This window comes from Camelus ferus, chromosome 4, assembly GCF_009834535.1.
Source record: "Camelus ferus isolate YT-003-E chromosome 4, BCGSAC_Cfer_1.0, whole genome shotgun sequence".
NCBI lineage: Eukaryota > Metazoa > Chordata > Mammalia > Artiodactyla > Camelidae > Camelus > Camelus ferus.
In genome coordinates, this window is record NC_045699.1 from 27,102,228 (window position 1) to 27,121,597 (window position 19,370).

Sequence of the window (19,370 nt, forward strand, 5' to 3'; positions counted from 1 at the left end):
AGTTCGATAGTCTGTATAGTAGGGCTGGGGAATACTGAGGGATTGGTTTAGAAGAAGAATTTAAACTACAGGTAGGTAATTTTATTTGAGGCTCTATCTCCAGGTTTCATTTTCACATCTTCCCCCCACCCATTATTTAACAATTATTTTTTGGTCATTTATTCATTTTTTGGTTTATTCATATCACTAAGCCAAGGTATATAAATGTATCTTTAATAATTTATTTTATGTTTCAAAGCCTTGTTTTCATTTTGTTGACCTTATTGTTCGTTTATTTATTTTTTGCCTTTTCTTTTGTTTTATCATTTTTTTTTTCCAACCACTCCTGTCCTTTCACTCAAACCCTCCTTTAACTCACTACCAAAATAAGAGCCATCAGCTCCTCCTCAAGATATTAGTTGCACGAGCCCAAGTTCCACTAGTATTTTGGTAAGTTGGCAACCTCCACCAGTGGAAAAACAGAATGGCATTATTACGGAATACTCCATCAAGTACGCCGCAGTGGACGGAGAAGATGACAAGCCTCACGAGATTTTGGGAATTCCTTCGGACACTACCAAGTACCTTTTAGAACAGCTGGAAAAATGGACTGAGTACCAGATCACTGTGACAGCCCACACAGATGTCGGCCCTGGCCCCGAGAGCTTGTCCGTGTTAATTCGAACCGATGAAGATGGTATGTTGCCTCTGCTGCGTCATCTTGCACCCTTCTGACACACTCTTGGTCTGCTGTCTTTTGATAGGCTAACAGTAATCCGTTTTTTTCTGCTCATCTTTTTTACCCAGCTTCGCTGTCACGTCAGTGGTTTTTGCCAAAGACCTACCTTTACTACGGCCTGGGCATTTTTTTTCTTCTTTTTAATCTCAACACAGTAATATGCTTCCTTTTAAAAGAGCAGTATGCTTCTGTGACCTTGTAGTCCAGGCCCTTCTCTGTACCTCCATCTAAAGTCTTCTGCATTTTTCTTGGCTTTTTGTAGTCACGTCTTTTATGTTTTGAAGTTAACTTTTCAAAAGTGCCTTCTTAGCCTTTTGTTGCCTTTTTGTCTTGCATATTTCAGAGACACTGATGCTCGACATTCAGTTTTTGGCATCTGTTGTATGGAATACCTTTGATATGAGAAAAAAAAAAAGAAGAGAATCCTTATAATCAAGAATCTTTTTATTCTGCTAAAAAGAAACCTTAAAAAACACACAACAATCAACAACCAGTTTTTGTTATTATTTCCGTGCTATACTTCTTTGTGCTTTAATGCTTTGAACCTCAAAGCATCTTCCTTGGCTTTTGTACATTTTTTACATGTTTTTCTATTTCTCTGATACTCTTTTTTTCTTCCATTTTTTTTTTTTTTTTTGGCATCGGTCATGTTTTTTGATCTTTTCTTAAAAGGTAGAGCAGATTGGTTGAGCATTTTCATTGGTTGAAAATGTTTGTATTCCACAAAGGAAACATAGTGGGTCTGCCCTTTTTTTTTTTTTTTTTTTTTTAAACCTAAGTAAAGAAAATGCTCTGACTGGGTGGGACAGGTGCCTATAATTTTCTTTTATCCAATGATGTTGTTCCAGTTCCTAGTGGTCCTCCTCGCAAAGTCGAGGTAGAGGCTGTCAACTCAACATCTGTTAAAGTCTCATGGCGCTCACCTGTGCCCAATAAACAGCACGGCCAGATAAGAGGATACCAGGTGCATTATGTGAGGATGGAAAATGGTGAGCCCAAGGGCCAGCCCATGCTGAAGGATGTCATGCTGGCTGATGCACAGGTAAGCCTCTGAAATTAAGTACCTATGTTTTTAGAGGATACATTTATTTTAGTCTATACCTTACAATGGGCCCTATTTTATTTTAATTTATATTTATTTTAATTTTTTGCATTTTAAAACTCCTGTCCAAAATTCTAGTTTTAAAACACATGATTCATGTTTACCTTCTCAGTGTTGACGTCAAGTGAGGAAGTGAATTGTACTGAAATGACACATCTGATTAAAAACATGTCACTGTTTTCTTAAAATACAGACATGCAGCTCTCTACAGCTCTGTTTGCCTTTCTGACTTCAAAAAATTGGCTTAACTAAATCAAAGGAAAGAACTTTAAACAGAAATGTTGCTGATAGGATCTGTTTTCTGCTGTGCTAAAACTATTTGGAACTAAGTTCATCAAACTTCTAAACATATGACTTCTTCCACTGAAGAACAGACATTCTTACTTGGGGAAAGGTATCCAGATAGAATTTTCATTAGTATCTTTTTACCAAATTACATATGTAATGAAAACAGTTGTTTTATTTCCCAGAAAATGAAGATGATGACAAAGATTAGTTTCTCAGGGAATTAAAGGGATCCCCTATGTTGAGCCAAATTGAGAAAACTATTAAGAGTAGTTGAGTACGTGAGACATTCTGTCAGTCCTAAGGCAGTGATTTATAACCATGTGGTCACAACTTGATTTTATAGTAAGTTGTTTAAAATAGAACATTAAAATTGTTCCAATTTTTTTTTTAAGAAACACGAAGTGATTCTAAAATAGTGCCATAATAAATCTACCTATACATGTATTTCTGAAAGGGAGGAAGATTTTTACTAATTACTGCCCTGCTGAGGATTAAGCACAACCCATGGATTAGCTCACCTATGCCTGTTCCAATGGTGATGCAGTATTTATGAATAGGGGAGTGCTTTGCTTATCCAGCAAATTGGTGGCTGGGCATGGAATTGGATACAGTTACTCAAAACTTGAAACTTCTTCAATAGAAAATCCCTTCCTCTGTATGAAAGAGGGAAAGGTTACAAGCAAACTTGAAAACTGCCACATCAGCTTGCTGAATTTTGCCTTCTTTTCTCTGTGACAATGACAGGGCAATAAATATCCCTGTTTTTTTTACCCCTAAAGTCTTTACTTTGTATTTGCCCCAAAATCTTAATGTAATCAACACACAGAGGTACTTACGTTTTCAGTTGTAAAACATTCTTAACTAATGGGTTCTGGCTTAGTGGCTAACTTATCTACCTCAGATCCAGTTTTGGTTTGAAGGCCAGTTCTATAAATATAGTCAGAGACTCGTGTTGTCCCTTAGACTCTGGAAAAAGGGACATTGACTTGTTGAATATTTATTTCATACTGCCTGTAACATAGAAAGTTCTTAGAGTATAAAATTAATAAGGCCCTTACTGCTTGTTTTACTTGGTAAGTCTGCACAATTATGAGAAATAAAATGATACGACCATCATGCTTTGATATCCTTCTAAAGTTCTTAGATAATCTTACATTATAGAAATACAGTTCTGTTGCTGTTTTCATTGGGATTCTGGTAGTTAAAGAAATTACATGCTATGAAATGCTTTCAATGTCAACTCATTTCTTTTTTCTCTTGAACTTTGGCTTTTCTTTATTATTTTGCTGATTTTCCTTGTGGTGGTGGTGTCCTGGTTATTTTGTTTGTTTTTTGCTCATTTCATGTTCTCTTGGAGTATTCATTGAATTTTACTACATCTTGCAGAGCTTGACGAGGGTTATACATTTTCAATATTAATGTAAAACGTTCATCTATATAGTGACTTGAAATGTGTGTGTAACCTAGGTGGAAGTCAAAATAAATGTCATAATGTAGTATGCATAAGTAAACTACTTGCTATACCTTATTGATTCATTCCATTGAACCACATATTTTTTTAAAATTAGCTGGTTTTAGTGATAACAGTATACATATTTATTTTCAACTTCTCAATTGGGAGTGAAAGTGGCAGCATAACACACTTACACTCTTTGGAATTTTATTGTACACGCCACTTCAATTGCTTATTCTTTCTTTCTTTCTTTTTTAATCTAAGAAGGGTGCCATTGCCTTTATCAGGCTACAAGTTTCTATTCATTTCTTTTTATTTTGTTTCCCTCTTCCTCAACCTTCTTAATCTCAATCAGTGGGAATTTGATGATACTACTGAACATGTGAGTAATTGCTTTGTCAAAACAGATTATAAATGGTTGTTTTTTCCAGATACCCCTCTTTCACTTACTTGTAATATGTCATCCCAGTTTGCTTGGATGCATGAACTAACAAACTATTTTTTTTTAAATGTCTTCACTATGTAGTATGCCTTTTATTTTGATTTTTGTTTTGTGAAATTGGTATGGTGCTGTTGATTGCGTAAGAAATATCATGAGCTCGTGTTGTTTTGGTGGCTGCTACTAACTCTGCCTTGTGACACAGTCAGAGGAGGCATGCCTTAAGTGGAGGCATCGCAGACCAGAGATGTCAGGTTTGTGGCAGGTTACTCATAAATCCTGCTCAAAGATTTACACATACAGTGCATCACATGACCTAGATCTGGCACTAATTGTTTCTCTGGCGAAATGGCAATTCTCTCTTGTACCTATACACATTTGCATGAAATTGCATGAGTTGTGCCAAGAAGCAGAGGGAGGAATTATTTTTTAAATATTCGAATAAGTGGACTATGTTATTTATCGAGAATTTCTTACATATAAGGAGCTGTAGAGGACACAAGATGTGACACCTGTCTTCTAAATTCTTACAATCCAGGTGGCTAGGAAGGATACACAGTTCAGGAAAGTTCCATAAAATACAACAAAAGCGATGACCTCAAGCAATATGTAAATAAATAGTATTTAAGTGGCAGTATCTGTACGAGCAGTGAGTTTACAGACAGTGGACTAGGATGGTTGAAGTCCTGAAACTTAGTCGAGAACTTAACTGATCAGTAAAGATTGAAGAGAAGGGTTTGTGTGTGTGTGTTTTGGGGCAGTTGGAGGTGAGAATGTATGTTTTAAAGGTGACCGCAAAGAAGCAGCCCATTGAAGTGGTCAAGAGTGTGATAACAGTAGACAGTGAGCCTGCCAGTTGGACAGGAATGAAGGGTATAGGTTAGTAAATTAGTACTAGATACTGCTGAGAGGTTATATTTTAATATCATGTTGGAAAAACCTGAAGTGTCAGGCTAAAGAGCTGGTCTTTAACTCTGTGAGTATTGGAAATACATAGAAAATTATTAAAGAGAGCAGTAAGATAAAGGCTGATAGATATTCTTTCATTCAGTGAATAAATACTTTGTGCTGAAGCACAGGAGTCTGTAGGGAATCTTGGTAAATATGGCGGTCAAGCTGTCAGTTCTCATAAAATCAACAATATAGCAGTGTTTTATAAACCTCTGGTAAGAAATATGTTAGTAAGAAATGCATTATATACCATAACCAATTCATGCATATGCTTAAAATAAAAGTTTTACAGAATAATACCTTACCTTGAAATATATGCAAACTTTAATATTTTGCATTCAAATATATTCCATTTTTTTTTAAATGCTGGTCTTGAATGGCTAAAAAGATTTCATGACTTTCTAAATAGGTTATTACCTGCAGCTTAAAAATCAATAACTCAGTGGATAGATTAGAGAGAAAAATCCAGCAGACAGGGAAACAAAAGAGTTATTTTCCTATGTTATTTGTAAAGTAATAAAAAATCAAAGTTGAACATCAGAAATGAAAAAATGGACAGTTAGCAATATTTTAAAGTAAGAATGGACAAAAACATACTAAGTAGCTAAAAAATTGCAGAAAAAAGGGTGAAAGATCACTCATAAGTTTTAAAGATGCTCTACCATTCACTAAAATATGGGAGAAAGAAGGGGGGAGTCTGCTTCTGAGAATGGTGTTTAATTGTTAGTTAAATTGAACTGGAGGTAACACTTGACAGTCAAGGGAAATGTCCAGCAGATATTTATAATGTAAATGCCACTGAAGCCCCAATGGGAAGTCAAGGCTAGAGATGAACTTAGGGTATAGGCAGAAAAAATTCTCTGAAGTTTTTTAAATGAATCCAGTAGGTTTTTTGTTTTGTTTTGTTTTGTTTTTTGGACTAGAGAGAAATGCAGTGGATCACTGACCATGACAGAACATCCAGGAATGCCAACTTTTAACAAACAGGGGCAATAAGTAGAGGGCAGACGGGGAAGGGGAAACAAGGAGAATGAGGAATGGTGGCCCAAAGCTTAAAGAAAGGAAGTGGAATCCAAGAGATGGTATTACCTGGGCAGAAAGAAATGTGTCCCACTGAGATGGTACTACCACAGAGGGATTGAAAATTTTGAACAGCACCATTTACATTATCCTTTCACAACCTGTGTGAGAGGAAGGACGTGTGTGGTTAACCCCCATTTTAAAAATGAGAAACTTTATTAGGCTCAGAGTATGTAAGTTGCTTGCCATCCAATTCAGTGATAGGACCAAGCCTGGCTTCTTTTCTTCCCAGCTTTACCTGCTTTATCAGCAATCCAGCAACATGAGGGGAACCTGGAAACAATAATGTTGACATTTACCCATCATAATTTTTGGAATAGCCAGTGTGTCTACCATAATTTAAAATGACACTCCCAGGTAGTTCACTTGGTTTTTGTATCCCCTGTAATTTTGGTGAAACCATTCCAAGGTCCTGAAAATAAAATCTCTCTTCCAAATTTAATCTATTCATCAGACAGAGTAATTTTTACAATGGCTCCTCAGGATGGTATCTGAAATTCTTGAATTTCCACACTGTTGATATTCCTACTCTTTGGAGAAAAGCACATTGTCAGACGCTGCCATCCCTGGGATCAGATTCAACCATTGAGTTCTGTGGTGCCCAGTACAGCCCTGCACAGAAAAATCCTGCTGTCCTCCACATAGTCAGATTCATTCACTAAACTCTCACTTGCATTGTCTGTCGAAGTGGAAGACAATATTCTATATTTTCTTAAATTTATCTGTATTCAATTTGAAAACAAAGCTGTGCCAAAAATCTAAAAGGGTTTTATTTTTTAATTGCTGTGTGTGTGTGTATGTGTGTAGCTCCAAAGAAAATACCAGAACAAATTAATAGCCAGTACTCTAAAGAATCATGAACTTCCCATTTGAAAGAACAGTTCTATGATTATGTACTCTTAAAACCATGACAGCTTTGGGCCCTTACTAAGAGAAAGCAGAGTGTCAATAAATAGTTTGTGATACTTAACATTTTCTAAATTGTCAGAATTGAACACATATTCGTGATGTGATAAAACAAGTCCTCTTACTTGGTTTTTATGGCCTGGCCTCCAAATCATCCGAAAATTCCCCTTGTGTAATTATTGTAGTTCATAGCCTATACAACTAACCAGTAAGATATTACTTGAGTCGTAAGAACTTCTCTGGCTGTCTGGATATCTAGGTCCAGCACATCAGCCATTTGGCAGTATTTACACGGGGATGAAGCACGCTGGCACCTGCACCACGGGCAGTCTGAGGGCCAGGCTGTGGTGGTAGCATATGGAGAGCCACTGGTGTAACATAACAGCTAGTTTATGGATTGCTCACCAACAGCCACCTATTGTTCTCTAAGTGTTTTTTACCTGATATAACTCATTTAATCCTTGAGTAACCCTGTAGTGTCCTATCATCTCACTTTTCAAATGGGAAACTAAGTCATAAATGGGTTAAACTCGCTTTCCCTGCATCACCAAACTAGTAAATAAGGAGAGACAGGTTTGAATTCAAGACTTCAGGAGGTCTGGCTGCAGGTTTTGTGTTTTTGACTACTATCCCTTAAGCTGCCTCTTTGGATGGCTGAGACCCCACCTTGGTGTCAGCATGAGGACAGATCATCCGTGGCATGAGCTCTGGGCATGGAACTTAAGCGCTTGGCATGGCTGCGGGGAATGTTCACGCATGCGCAGAACGAAAAGTGACAGCCTGGATTCTCCCGCAGGGCATGTACAGCAGAGTTTTGAGTCATTGTTATTCTGTTGTGTCATTTCAGGACATGATTATTTCTGGGCTACAGCCTGAAACTTCGTACTCACTCACCGTAACAGCCTATACCACCAAAGGAGATGGAGCTCGCAGCAAACCGAAACTGGTGTCCACTACAGGGGCAGGTAACTATATCTTTGCATATCTGAGCCTTGAACTTGTATGGGTGGATTCTGTCACAGTGAACCATGGGCTTTGGTCAACTTTTGTGATTTTTAATGTATAGTTCAGAAAGTAAAAATCACTGAAGAACCTACTTTGCCTAAATTCAGTCACTCATGCAACAAATAGTTGACCACCCACTATGTATCAGGCACTATTTGCAGTACTGGGATATAGCAGTCAACAATAGAGAGACTCTGCCTTCCTGAAATTTATTTTTTGACCAAGATTGGATAATTAAGAAGTGAACAAATGAGTATATAATAAACTGTGAGGAAGTCATAAATTATTAAAAAGGGGGGGGGGGTATGTAGGCATTAAGGATAGTGCAGCCCCTAGGGGCAGTTGTAGAAAAGAGTGATGGGTGGTCACTTAGAGGAAGGCTGTTGGGCTGGGACGTGAATGATGAGAAAGAGCAGGTTCCATGAGGATCTTGAGGGCAGGTCATGTGAGGAGGGAAATCACTTGAGAGCTTCAACCTCCCCAACAACAAACTCTGGAAGAACTGCCATCTTAAACTCTCAGTTGATGACTTAACTTACAGTGTTACTTTGTCACATTTTCCTCCTCACCACTCGCTGTGGGAGTCCTAAAGTGGACAAATTGTACCAAAGATGGGAAACAGGAAAGAGAATAAAGAAAAGCAAAAAAGATTAAATAATATCAGGTTGCTCATTTCTGAATGAAAAGCTTGTTAATGCTATTTAGTGTTACTCTGGTCGACCACATGAGGAAAAGCCAGCATGAAGGAAGACCTCGCATTGTAAAACTAATAAATTAAGAGCTAATTACAGAAGGATTCTCCTTCAATCCCTTTATATAGAAATCTCCCATGGAACATTTAAACTATGATTTGATTTACTCTTCCCGAATCACTTCTCACACAACTTTCAGGAACACACCTCTATGTAAAGGCATAAAGCAAAGAACAGCTGTGATGTTGAGTACCCTCCTCGGTGCCAAGCTCACTGCCAGATTTGTCTAAATGTCATAAGATTTGCCTCGCACATACACCGCCACCTGGAACTGCCTTGAGCAGTAGGATTCCAGATGGCAAAACTCCTTCAAGGCAAAATCTTCTGGGCTTTTTTTTTTTTTTTTAAGTACCATTGTATCAATTTTTTTCAGAACCCTGCATCACAGATACAATACATATCCAATGGGGACATGCTGAGTATCTGGCTGTGGAACCAGCCTCTGTTGGAATGCAGGCAACCAAGGGTATACCTCTGAAATTGAATCCCCAAATGGAGAAAATACATTTCCTTCACCCAGATTTATAACTGTGTCTTAATAAGCCTGAAATGTCTTACAGGAAGTGTCAAACTCCTATTGCCCCAAAGATGGGAGTCAGTCCTATAATGAGGATGAAAAAAGTAGAGGATTTATAGCCAAGGGATATGAATCCTCGAAAAAGGGATGATATTGCCTATTTTAATGTCACTCAGATTAGCTCATCAATTTTCAGTCATCAGACAGGAAATTATTTAGAATTGTGGATCTTACTCAAATCCAGAATTATTTTGGAATTTCCATTCAGAATTTCAGATCTTTTTTATTTTATTTTGTTTTTACCTTTTTGTTATTGTTGAGGGGAGGCAATTATGTGTTTACTTATGTATACTTAGAGAAAGTACTGGAGATTGAACTGAGGACCTCATGCATGCTAAGCATGTGCTCTACCACTTGAACTATACCCCCCCTCCAGATTTTTCTTAATCATCGGAGACTTGGGTATTGAGGAAATGTTTATAATTTAGGTGTCTGCGTATTTATTTTCTAGAGACCTTCCCACTGATACTGAGTTGCTGGGGGAGAATCCAGATTTAGAATTCCTTTAAGAAAAAAGCTCTAGTTTTCTTCGCTGCTAACCTGTAGTCGAAAGCATTCTCTAGTCATGGTTTATCATTAAACACATTAATTTTTGCTTTGTATAGTATTACCCCCAAAATCCTTGTGTTTATGTGACTGTGAAGAATTACTGAGTGTATCTCACAGATTTGAGATCCTAATAACCGCAGTTATAAGGGTATTTAGTTATAGATGCCATGGAGAGTCCAGGAATTCTCATGTAATTTTATTTTAACAGTAAGATTCCTGGTTTTAGGATGTTTATGTATAATACATTGTTCCTAGAATCTGTAAACAATCATAATCATATCTTTGAAATAAACATTACTGGCCATATTTTAAGCAATCCACGTAGGTAACCTGAGGGATACTTTTTAATGAAATCTTGGCCTTTATGCCTCAAACATGATGACATTTTTGTAGCGTCTTTGTCAATAATCCCGTGGTTCTGTATCATCATAATTGGTCTGTCGCCTGAAACCTCAAGGTTTCAGCCAAATTCTTTCAGCCAACTCTTTGGTTTGAAGTTTTCTCTATATTTTTACATGAATGTCACTACAGTAGTCAGCAACTGTGTTTAAGGATGAGAGAAAAGATGACTGTGACATGGAGAATTTGGATATAATAGGCTTAGGCCAGTCAATTATGATTGTTATTGCTTAGGTTTTGGTTAGATTGAAGCTAAGTTTGAGCCATGGGGACTACATGAGTCCTTTGGTTGGTCTCCAGTGATTGCTGTTACTAAGAAGTAAAGGGCAGTGGCACACGTACACCATTTCTAAAGTCCTGACAGATTTTTAAGAAGGAAGAATATAGTAAGGAGAATAAGAAGAATCAAAAAGGCAAAAGGGAGAAGAGATCATATACCATGACAGAAATTAGAGTTAGCTTATTTACTCTGCAGCTGGGCCCTCTCGGCTTCTTCTAGTATGTTCACTGAGACATGCTGAAGCTCACCTCGAATCTCCCCAAAGTAATTAAGACTCTTTCATCTTGCCCGTCCTCCAGCTCTTATGCTGGAGTAAGCAGAAACACCGACCCTGCTCCTGGCTGGCTTTTAGGAGTGATCCAGACACTAACCGTAAGACATCAGAAACCGTGACCTGGACTCCACATTCAGTACCATTCACTGTTCCTCTGCATTTCCCCACCTCGAGCATGCAGGGACCAGAGGACAAGGACCTTTCATTATCCATCTTTTATTTTCCTACCCAAATGCCTGTGTGCCGGTGTAGAAGTCTTTGCACAAAGAGATTGGTTGGTAAATGTTTCATACATAGAACTTCTGGAAGCCAGAAATGGAGTGAGTTTCATTGCCAGTATGTGGAGTTTCGAAGAATTCTTTTTAACCGTGTATACAATGTTGTAGAACTCTCCTCATTCCTTTACCTTTCTTTCTGTCTGTTACTCCCCAGATGAAACACCACGACTGTCTGGAACCCTGACCCCAACTTATTTTAACTCTGTTACTCATGCATTTGCAGCGATTTTAGGCGTTCACTTCATGCGGCTAGTCTCTCCCAAGGCAATACTAGGACTTCTCTAGTTGCCTCAGTTTTCATTTCTTTCTTGAATCTTTCACTTATGCATGTTGGTGCTTCCAGGCTGATTGTCTCCTGGTTTTCGGGCTTAAAGAAAATTCTGCTGGGGTAAGAGTGACTCTCTCGTAGGCTTGGCAATGAGAACTGACTGGGATGCCCCTGGCACAGCAATGGAAACCAGTAGATCAGAACCCATGCTCTTACTTCTAGAGCATTACTCCTGGTTTCAAGCTTATAGTGTGTAATATCCCAGAAGAAGAAAGGGCATACCGGCGTCAAAAAACAAAAAGCGTGAATCCAACCTAAGCTTTGACTAATATCAAAGAATAGATGTACATTTTCATAAGGCCATGAGTTTTTTTTTTTCCTTAGAATTTACCAGGTTATTAAGTTTTCCCCAGTTTGTACTATAGCAATATTATGAAGTGAAACATCAAGTAATAAAAACATGCTCATATATGGCTGACAAATATTATCTATATTTGTGGTTGCAAGAAATTTAAAATTGTTTTACTTATCCTCACTTCACATGCATCTTATACAAATAAGATGCACCATGTACTTACTATTATGCAGTTCCTTATAACCAGAATTTTGAAAATTTTGAATAAATACATTTAATAAAATATATTATCCCAGGAAAATGTTTAAAGTTACTAGTCATGTTTCTACCCAGTAGTTTCAACTGGGTTCTGTTTATTAAAGGATGCATTCTCTGCTGAAAGCCCCACTTTTTTTCTCAGCAAAGTCTCAAGTGTTTACTTCTTGATATTATTAACATTTCAATGGGCAAATCATATAAATGTTATACAGACATAAAGAGAAATTAAGGGCACCTGCCGCTATCTACCTTAAAGTGATTCTTAAAATAATTTGAAATAAAAATGAATAATTTGGGAACTCTCCAATTTATGAATGAGTTTATTCTGAGAGTTTCTTAGTTGGTTATTAAAATCTCTGGATTCACTTTTTCATGAGAAACCATGAGTCTACAGTTTTTGGTTTGGATTGGTTTGGTTTCTGAGTCAGCCTTCAACCCACTGCCATTAGAAACTTCAGGAAGTATTTTCCCATACGTGGTGAACCCACTTACAGTGAACTTACTCAGCTTGTCAAACAAAACTGTTACTTCACTGGTTAAGGATAGAAGTATCTCAATAAATGTGTTCTTGGACAAAGCACACCACTATTTGGTCCCAACTCTCTGAAATACATAATAAACAGGTTAACCAGGTAATTTCTGAAGTTAATATTCTTTGTATTATCTCAACATCTTTCTAGTTTGTTTTTATTTTTAACTTTCATCTAATTCCCATAATACTATTTTTCATTGCCTGTCTCCAGTTAGCGTAAGCTTCGCTCCCTTTGACCATCTTTTTTCTCCTATTAACCTGGCTTAATTTTGATTCTGGTAATACCTGTCTCCCCTCCCCCATGTTTGGACTATTTCCAGAATAATTCCTGGCTCTGTGTGACTTACCACTGTCCTTGTCTGCACATTCCAGTAATAACTGCTCTTCATGAAAAAAAAAAAAAGTACAGATATATATATACACACACACACACTCACACAGATTGTAATAATACACTGAGTATATTAGAACTCTTCAGATATTTAACTTATTTAACTTGAGAAGAAATTATGGACTAATGAGAAACTAGCTCTGTGACCACACAAACTTAATATTATGATTATTAATAACTGTTGTATTAATGAAATACAAAACATTGTCTGAAGACTTTTACATGCTTTTTCTCATGGCATATTCACAAAAACAATGTAGGGTAGGTCTTACTATAATTCCCATTTTACTTGACGAAGAACTTGATGAGGATGAATGGTGTGGATGGTATAAACCAAAAATGCAAATTAGAGCCACAGTGAGTGAAAGCAACATTATTTTTTACTATTTTTTTTAAACTAATAATCAACGTAACAGTATGGTTATGAGTTTGGGATGTGATTCAGACAGACGTGGGTATGTCTCTCAGTTTTCTCACTTTTTACCCAGCTAATTTTGCACAGTATTCTGTCTCCCTGGGTTTCATTCTCTTATACAAAGTGAAGATAGTAATTAATCAGAGCACATAGTCAGGAGTGAAGGATGTGTATCAAATGAGATATATATGCAATGCTCTTAATACAGTGACTTGTGCATTGCATGCAGCAATTAAATGTGTTTTAATGCTTATTCTTATTAACTGTATCTAGTTGGCTAATCTTTACTCAGATTCCTTTCTCTGTGTGTGAGTTTGAAATGTGAAGATGTTAAAAAAAAAAATCCCCTTAAATTACTTTTTCCATAATAATTTCTATTTTGTGCCCATTATCAAATTCCAGTGTTTCAGTGTACCTTAAGAGAGCAAGAGAAGGAGTCTATTTCCACAAAGTTATATAGACCAAGCATTGGTATTTTTATCAGTTGAGAAATGGGGATGCCTGTGGAGTGGTCCTCCCACTCAGCAGTGATGGAAATGTGAATATCTGGTCGGTCTTACATTCCATCCTGTGTGCTCCAGTTCCAGGGAAACCTCGGCTCGTGATTAACCACACTCAGATGAATACCGCTCTCATTCAGTGGCACCCCCCTGTGGACACGTTCGGACCCCTCCAGGGCTACCGTCTAAAGTTTGGCCGGAAGGATATGGAGCCACTCACTACTCTCGAGTTCTCCGAGAAAGAAGATCACTTCACAGCAACAGACATCCACAAAGGAGCATCGTATATCTTCAGGCTCTCAGCCAGAAACAAAGTGGGCTTTGGGGAGGAGATGGTGAAGGAGATTTCTGTTCCAGAAGAAGTCCCAACTGGATTCCCTCAAAACCTCCACTCCGAAGGCACCACATCCACCTCTGTCCAGTTATCTTGGCAGCCGCCTGTCCTGGCAGAGAGAAATGGCATTATCACCAAGTACACCCTTCTGTATAGGGATATCAACATCCCTCTTCTTCCAATGGAACAGTTTATTGTTCCAGCTGACACCACTATGACACTGAGTGGCTTAAAACCAGATACCACGTATGATGTAAAAGTACGTGCTCACACGAGCAAAGGGCCCGGGCCATATAGTCCCAGTGTCCAGTTCAGGACACTGCCTGTGGATCAAGGTAGGATTTGTCTGCTTACGGCCTTTCTCCTTTAAAGGAATGTCTTGTCTTTGGAATGAGTATTTTGAAGCAATAAATAGCTGATCGGCCCATTCATATTATTAGGTGCAGCAAAATCAAAAAGGTAAAGTATGTAAAACGTAATCTGTTTTGGATGCCACAGATTTCAGTTACAGAATGCCAAGCAAGTCTGGCTGACAGCACCCCAGTGTTCTCAGGTAAGGAAAACACAACACAGCTGGCTGAGTTGGAGAGGAAGGAGAGCTCTTTATGAGAATGAGGTAGTAAAATGAATGCTCTTACCAGGTAGGCAAATCACACTTCTCTCTCTGATCAAAGTAGACGGCATCTAGCTTAAGCCCTGTGGTCCACGGTGGAAAAGGACAGGTCATAACGTTTTTAGGAGTAGTTTAAATACACTGTTTTTCCTTTTCCAGCAGTGTTTGCAAAAAATTTTCATGTCAAAGCAGTAATGAAGACTTCAGTGCTACTGTCTTGGGAGATTCCAGAGAATTATAATTCAGCCATGCCTTTCAAAGTAAGTTGTTTTCCAACTGGTAAGATATCACGGGTAAAAGTGGAGGGGACAGTTCACCTGAGTAAGTTACTTACAAAACATACAGACTGCTGTGATTCAGCCACACATACTTGCTGTTCTCATCTGTGGTTTTCACAGAAAAGACTGAGTCTGGCTCTTTGGCAGGGTGACATTTCCCTTCTAAAGAGGAGGCAGGGGCTTCAACCCAGGGCCAGTATTACTTGTTAGTCACTTAACACTTCCAAGTTGAACTGTTCACATCTAGGCTAGTGTTTTTGTTTTTTCGTCAGAAAATAAATTTACATGGTTTCTTTCTATTTATAATGCAATACCCGGGGCTTAAACAATTTGTTTATTGGTCTGACTTCTTCGTGTATTTTAAACTTTAGTTTGCCGTTGAGAGATACTGAGAAATGTTAGCAAGAAGTACATGTCTGTGAAGTAAAGGAGAAACATTTTTGAAAGTAAAAATATATTTAGGAACAAGAGTGGAAATGTTTAGAAAAAAAGTGATGTGGGTAATGCATTGAAAACCTAGTGCATTTCTGCACGCATTCCATTAAGATCACATACAACGAACAACAGATCAAATGTTGAAAAGTTATTGTACGTGTCTTTGTATATTTCTGATAGACTTAGAAACATGGTATCATTACACAATAAGAACCAAAAGAAAATTGATGCAGTCTCTAGAACTTATGAGCACTTAAGGGCTTAGGAAATGCCCCAAGTTAGAAATGACCTATATGTATTTTCCATGAGCAGGAACACATTAGTTTAAGAGATTTCACTGCCGGACTGATAACCAAATCTCTTTGATTGGTTGTCTCTCTAGATTCTTTATGATGATGGGAAAATGGTAGAAGAAGTGGATGGCCGAGCCACACAGAAGTTAATTGTCAACCTGAAGCCTGAAAAATCATACTCCTTTGTGCTGACAAATCGTGGCAACAGTGCTGGTGGGCTGCAGCACAGGGTAACAGCGAAGACCGCACCAGATGTCCTGCGGACCAAGCCCGCCTTCATCGGGAAGACCAACTTGGATGGCATGATTACCGTGCAACTGCCTGAAGTCCCTGCAAATGAGAATATAAAGTAAGTTGATTGAAGGGTCAGGGCTGAGGGACAGAAATGCAAGTAAGCCAAAAAGAAAGTTACATCTCGGTACTATGGTGGTTGTAAAAGAATTTATTGCTGTATGTGGAGAAAAAGATGCTTCTGCGTGGACTCAGTTTTCTTACTCAAATTCTGTTGTATTGCACTCTAGTGTTCACTGTAACACAGATTCTCATTAATTTAACATTGTGTGTTTTCCATGTTCTGGGAATGATGTAATTCTTGGGAGACAGAAACAGAACATGATTCTTATGATAAAGAAGTTTTGATGTGGTATATAGAATAAGGTGAATCACTGCATAACTCTAATATTTGTTTGGCAAATGTTATTGTGATTATGAGGAAGTCTTAGAAAATACAACGAAGCTGAAAGAAACTTTAGGAAACTAGATAAGCAGTTATGGTATATGACACAGTTGTTTTTCATGTGTCCTGAAAGACTGGGGAAATTTCAGCAAGTTCATGTCCAGAGTAACAGTAGAAAAAAAGGAAAGGTAGAAAAATGTGATATTTCTATTTTGGAGCAGCACAATGTAGAGGCCATTAGGCCTGAAGTGGAAATTAAATCCAATCAGTTGAGTAGTTTGTTGGTTGTATGTAGCTACTTGATTGTAGCCAATAGAAGAAAAAAAGTATTTTCACCAAAGTGTATTAAGTGTGAGAGTACTGTTATAGACCCTGGAGAACAACAAAAGAGGATGTGGCCCGTTTTCAAAGAGTTTACCATAGACTGGGAGATACAGAGAAATAGGCAGATGTAATTTGTGTCACTAATAAAGTTGTTCTCTATCTTAAGAGCAGCTAACCCAGAATGGAATGGGTCAAGAAAGTTTCCGGATTCAATCTTGAAGGACAAATAGGAGGCATACAGAAAATCAGACGGAGAAAATTGTATGCAAAGGCTCATTAATTAAAGGAAGCAACTGAGTCTCTAAGCTTTAGAGGCCCAGGGCAAGAGTGGTGAGAGAGATTTACAAAAGCCAAGTCATACTCACAAGTTGGGACTGTATCCTGTAGACAGTGACAGTCCATTAAAGGACTTTATGCAGGAGTGTGTAATACCCAAGTTTCCCTTTTTTTCCATTTTAGGAACTATTATATTGAGTGTGCTGCATGTTAGGAAGTGTGCTACCAGCTTGGGATAAGACTAAACCTTTTCTCATTTCTTCTATCCAACATGATCAAGTTCAGATGAAACTTGGTGTGAAAAGTTTGAAGGTCAAGCAGAGGCATTTACACACAGTTTATGGATGGTTGGAGACTTTCCATTTAATAGCAGTCTGGTGCCAGCATTCAGGACAGTTCTCAGGGAAGATGGCTCCTGAAGGCATGTCGGAAGGGTTGTAGCATCACAGAGAAAAGGTTGGGGCAGCCATTGTGTAGTTAGTTGACTTTAGGCAAATGATAAAGAGTTTGAAGTACAACGGTGATGGCAGAAATAGGATGCAGAGGCAGACTAGAACAGTATGCAGTAGGAACTGGCAGCTGTGTTAGTGAAGGGATCAGGGCAGAAAAAAATGTAGACGGCTCTGACGTTTGAGCTTCGATGACAAATGATGCTGCCATTCATCCTGAAGGATGAAAAATCAGGAGGAAAGTAGAAATTAACATGTTTAATTTTGTGTGTATTTTACATGAGGTATCGGTGAAGTCATTCTTCATTTTTATCAATCTCCATTTTTGTCAGATCTTGTCTATAATTCAGAAAACTAAAATCAAGAATGGAACATTAGTGTAAATTTTATTCCAACAAAAATTTAACTTGAAAGTGAGACAATATTTATCTATGGATTTGTTTAAATAGTCTGTTGGTATTTTCTGATCTCCTGCACACGTGCCAGACAATGTTTCAGGGATTCGGTGGAGATGATGCTGGCTTCCTTTTTGCTCTTACACGGAATAGTTACTTGGGAAATTTGGACAAGTAGAGAGTCAGTCGGAGTGAAGACCTATGACACCAAAGATTAGATAGATAAGGGAGGCCAAAGAGGGGCTCCCATCCCCAGTTTAGTAGTTTAGGGAAGGGATCCTGAAAAAATGTAACATCTAAGCTGAGGCTTTAAAGAATGACAAGAAGCTGGTCCTTGGGGGCGGGGTGGGGAGGCCCTGTTTCAGGCAGAGGACGGCACATGGGATACTGCACAAGCCGGAGAATGACTACCCATCCATTAAGACTTTTCAGCAGGCATCCAACAAATATGTATTCTAGGCACACTATATTGCTAGTGCTAGGTCTGGGAATAGAAACATGACTGAGATAAAGCCCTACCTTATGGTGGGAGAACAGATACAGAAAACAAATAATATAATAGAGCAAGTACTTCCAGGCCCTGTAGAGACATAAATACGGAGTTCTAGCCCAGCTGGGTGTCACTGGAGACTTCCAGAAGGAGCTGATACCTTACCTGAGTCTTGAAGGAGGAGAAAGAATTAGAAAAGGTAAAATAGTTGCAGACAGTGAAAGAACAGTTCATATAGTTCATATGGACTATAAATCCAATCCTGTCAAAACCGTGTACTGTGTATTCAGGGAAATAGTAGATGAAAGATGAAAATAGTATCATAATCTGCAATACTTCCTAAAAAAGTTATTTTAGTGGCTATGTACCAAATTATCTCGGTAGAATATGTTAGCCATTATTGGGAAATGGCATTTTAGTCCCTTAGTGGTAGACTTCTCTTTCATTTTCCAACTTCTGAATGAACTGAGGAATTATATTCTTACAGTCTTTCTTTTAGTGTTTTTTTTTTCAGCTTGTTCAGTTTTTCTCTTTGTTTTATTTATGTACTTCCTCCTCCTATATTTAAAAAGGGAGTCAGGGAACAGGGATAAAACTTTGTTAACAAAGAGAAGAGACTGTTACAAAACAGAGAAAGCAAGCAAACCATTATGGAAAAAAAAAAAAGTTCTGGAAAAGAAGTGAAAATTCCCAGAAATATAGTCTAGCCACCCTGAAGAAATGAAAAGAGCAGAAGACTCAACTAGTGAGAAGTATCAGAACCATAGGAAACGAAAAGCAAATCTCCTGTTAACCAAAAAAAAAAAAACCTTACATTTATTGGGCTTCCTAAAGGGGTAATAGTGGACAGTTACCCATCCAGTCTTCTACATTGGTTCATGTCAAATATTACAAGAATCTGTGTGCTATGTGGTGCCACGTGCAGTAGTTGGCAACTTCAGAAATTAGGATGTAGCTTTGTGCTAAGTATTCTATGGGAGATATGAGGGGAGGAAGCAAAAGATTCCAGAGCTCTGGGGTGGGTTGCTAACTTGCAT

General features: G+C 38.1%; 1 protein-coding gene across 6 annotated transcripts in view; it reads left to right on the plus strand.

The window, feature by feature from the left end:
• The window catches only part of PTPRD (protein tyrosine phosphatase receptor type D), a 1,875,912-nt gene that overhangs the window by 1,705,957 nt on the left and 150,585 nt on the right, over positions 1 to 19,370 (plus strand). For 4 of the 6 annotated variants that reach the window (XM_032477694.1, XM_032477695.1, XM_032477693.1 and 1 more), the window contains 2 exons: positions 14,880 to 14,977; positions 15,813 to 16,072. In XM_032477694.1, the coding sequence (XP_032333585.1) occupies positions 14,880 to 14,977; positions 15,813 to 16,072 (358 nt within the window). Of the gene's footprint in view, positions 1 to 370; positions 677 to 1,566; positions 1,761 to 3,916; positions 3,944 to 7,784; positions 7,903 to 13,851; positions 14,440 to 14,876; positions 14,978 to 15,812; positions 16,073 to 19,370 lie in introns of all 6 variants that reach the window. The other 2 variants (XM_032477692.1, XM_014552398.2) reach the window with 2 other exon arrangements.